General features: G+C 34.6%; 1 protein-coding gene across 1 annotated transcript; it reads right to left on the bottom strand.

Moving 5' to 3' along the window:
- Positions 1-652: 652 nt before the first annotated feature.
- On the bottom strand, positions 653-3,011 carry LOC141820098 (protein FAR1-RELATED SEQUENCE 5-like). The gene is made up of 2 exons (XM_074707380.1): positions 859-3,011; positions 653-761 (listed from the first exon to the last, which is right to left on the bottom strand). Exons 1-2 carry the CDS (start codon positions 3,009-3,011, stop codon positions 653-655), a joined length of 2,262 nt encoding a protein of 753 aa, XP_074563481.1.
- Between the last annotated feature and the right edge of the window lie 390 nt (positions 3,012-3,401).

Genomic DNA, 3,401 nt, shown 5'->3' with positions numbered 1-3,401 from the left:
GCTAGATACAACCATACTATACAACCAAAATGGAGCTAGATACAACCATACTGTCTAACCAAAATGGAGCTAGATACAAGCATACGATACAACCATACAACGTTGCAACCATAAAATGATATATTATCGAATTTGTAGCAGCACATGGAAATGTTGTAGCAGCACTTGAAAATGATATATTAGCGAATTTGTAGCAACACTTGGAAATGTTGTAGCAGCACTTGGAAATGATATATTATCAAATTTGTAGCAGCACTTGGAAATGTAGCTTTCACAACAATTAAACTCCCCATATATTGATTTCCACCATGGCTGGGATCAGGAATGTTGTAGTTTCCGCCATAACCTGCAACTATCATTTCAACAAATGAAGTAAACTATATATGTGAGACACATAACCTGGAGCAATAATTTCCGCCATAACCTGTAGCAAGAATCAGCTCAGCTCAAACTTAAGGATTGAAAGACAACAACACTAGCAAAGAAACAAATTAGAATTTAAAAATTGAAAATTTATGTCTCACCTACATCAGTAACACAAACTGAAGTATTCTTTGATGATGAAAATAAAGCATTGAATTCTAAAGCATGTTGTTAGAACCTGCATTAAATAAAGTTAATTATTAACTGTAATTCCTCAAATATTCATCCACTATAAATGGTATAATAGCAATAGCAAAACATTATTAGTACCAGCCGTAGATGGAAAGTCTTCGTCATATGTATCAGTATCGTTGTTATTCTGATTATCTAGACTCGATCTGGCAATTGACAAATCGTATTCATATGTACATTATTAGTCAGACTCATTCGAGTTTCAAATAAAATGATATAAATGCAGAATTAATCAATACATACCCTTGCTGTAAAAGTGGACAATTGCGCTTGTCATGTGACACACCTCGATTACCACATCCATGACATAGGCGGGATTTTGAGGTTGACCTTTCCTTTGATGATTTCAGTCTCTTCCCACAGCCTTTTGTTCTTATTAACGAAGGATCAATAATTACAGGATTCCTATCCAAGGATTTCTTAGTTTGACTGCCACTACCACATTTTTTACTAATATTTATCTCTTGGATTTTATTGTAGATACAATCAAATTGTTCCTCCAAGAAATTTGTTCCCTCATCAGTCAAAGATGCATCGTCAATTAATACTGATGCTTTATAGGATAACTTTGAATGCCTTGACATCAAAAATCTGTCTGGATCATCGATTAAATTTTCCTCTCCCAAAGCATACATTGCTCCAACCTTTGCATCTTGTGTCCAGCGTTTAAGTATATACTGATCAGGCAAATGAAAAATTTGGTTGATACGGAAATAAGCTAACAAATGTCTGCACGGAATGCCATCAAACTCGAATTTCTTACAACTACAAGATATGTAGTCTTTCTGATTGTCATGCGTCAAGACCTTCGGTTTGGAGGAAGAGCAACTTTGAAATTTCATCACATGATAAACTACAAAATCAAGTTCAAAAGATATCTGTTTCACATAATAACCATGACTCTCGCTCATTTCACTTTGAAATTCCATCCATTTATTTTTCGTGTACAACTTAACCATTTGAGTTTCCATTGGCCAATTTGTCTTAATCCTTGGACGCTCATTTATATCAACATGGTCTGAAATTAGCTCATTGTGTCTTTGGTGTCTCAGTGCCCTATTGAAACGGGTGATAAAATCCATCAATGAGTTCTTATTTGAGATATACCTTTTGAAAAATGCATGTGAACTTTCAGATCTTTGACTAGTTGACATTCCAGCACAAAAAACTTCACTAAAATATGCTGGCACCCATTTTTGTCGCAATTGGTACATCAAAGACAACCAATCATTTTTCTCTAAGTTAGCACACGTGATAACTTCTTTCCATGATTTCTCAAATTCATCCGGAGATGTAGAATTTCTAATGACATTCTTTATGGTTTGAAAGATGTCATGGGAAAGAGGAGCTAATTTCTCTGGGAATTTACTCATTATGTGCCATAAACAATATCGATGGATTGTCTGAGGGAAAACTTGTGCAATGGCTTTCGTCATAGCAGGATCTTGATCCGTGATAATAACTTTAGGTGCACCTTTAGGCATGGCTTCAATGAACGTGTTAAGCAGCCAAACAAAAGATTCAGTTTTTTCATCACTTAAAAACCCACAACCAAAAAGGATTGTTTGATTATGATGGTTGACTCCTACAAATGGTGCAAAAATCAAACCATATTTGTTGGTATTATAAGTTGTATCAAATACAACTACATCACCAAATACACTATATGCCCTCCTTGATATATGATCTGCCCAGAAACACCGACTAAATCTGTTCATTGAATCTGTCTTATACTCATAGAAAAACCCTGAATTCTTATCTTTTTCCGATGCAAATAACTCAATTAATGTTTCAGCATCAATCCCTTTTTCTTCATCTCTTTGCTCTTGCTCATAGTTTCTAATATCTCTTTCTGTGCAACCGACTAGTTCAGGTCCTCCATACTCTATTTCGAACAATCGCATTTGTTGACATGTTGGCACATTAGCCTCTGAAAACTGTTGAGTCAATACTTTTTTGGCTTTTGAAACATGACGATGCGACCGTAGTAAATGAACCTTTGAAGGAGTCGACAGTGGATGATTATGACTTTCAACAAAATTAGTCACTATCCAATTAGATCCAGTTTGTTGCTTGACAAGTGCAATTTTGGACTTACATCCTGTTCTAGTTTCACCCATGTTTCTTTCCTTTCTATGTTGATCACCTGTTAACTTTTTATTCCGTTCATCAGTATGTCCTTGTTTAAAACATACAAATGTTTTCCAACATACTTCATTTGTCATCTTATTTTTCTTGCTACTATTTATCCTTGCACTAAATCCTGCTTCTCGTGCATATTGATTATACCATGAAAATGCATCCTCTAGTGATGTGAATTCCATCCCAATTTTTGGCTTTCGGTCATCTGTAACTTGGGGAATATATATATGATCATCACCATAATTTTGTTCCATTGTTGGAGAATGTGAAATTTAGATGTACTGAAGCTCTGCATTTCACCATATAGCCATAAAAATATTCTAAATCAAATTGTTATAAAATGGCTAAAGCATGATGTAAAGTTTCGACAAAATAATCGTAGTAACATTAACAATTGTATAGGTTGCTTTCCATGGTTGAAAGTTGAGACTCTAAATGGTAAACCATATTTGGATACACACGAGTAATAGAGAAAAGAGAACACATTCCTACATACTCCATGGTCAATGAAACTGACAACAGAGAAAATCCATGTTCTAATTTTGGTAAGTCTAACAAGGGATCAAGTATTGTTATCTATCTTTCCTTCTAATGGTTCTTTCTTTCCAAATCCATGTTCTTATTTTGGTAAGATAAAGAATCAT

Source organism: Curcuma longa, unplaced genomic scaffold, assembly GCF_044706935.1.
Source record: "Curcuma longa cultivar G26 ecotype Majalengka, Jawa Barat unplaced genomic scaffold, ITB_CL_G26_1.1 utg2646_np1212_2152390_RagTag, whole genome shotgun sequence".
Lineage (NCBI taxonomy): Eukaryota > Viridiplantae > Streptophyta > Magnoliopsida > Zingiberales > Zingiberaceae > Curcuma > Curcuma longa.
Note: the sequence above shows the minus strand (reverse complement) of the source record. Positions and strands in the feature narration are given on the sequence as shown.

What these genes read in the sequence shown, in the direction of transcription:
- LOC141820098 (XM_074707380.1), bottom strand. Translation starts at nt 3,011, where the DNA reads ATGGAACAAAATTATGGTGATGATCATATATATATTCCCCAAGTTACA. An exon ending in TGTCCACTTTTACAGCAAGG is followed by an intron (nt 762 to 858) that starts GTATGTATTGAT and finishes GTCAATTGCCAG; the next exon opens with ATCGAGTCTAGATAATCAGA.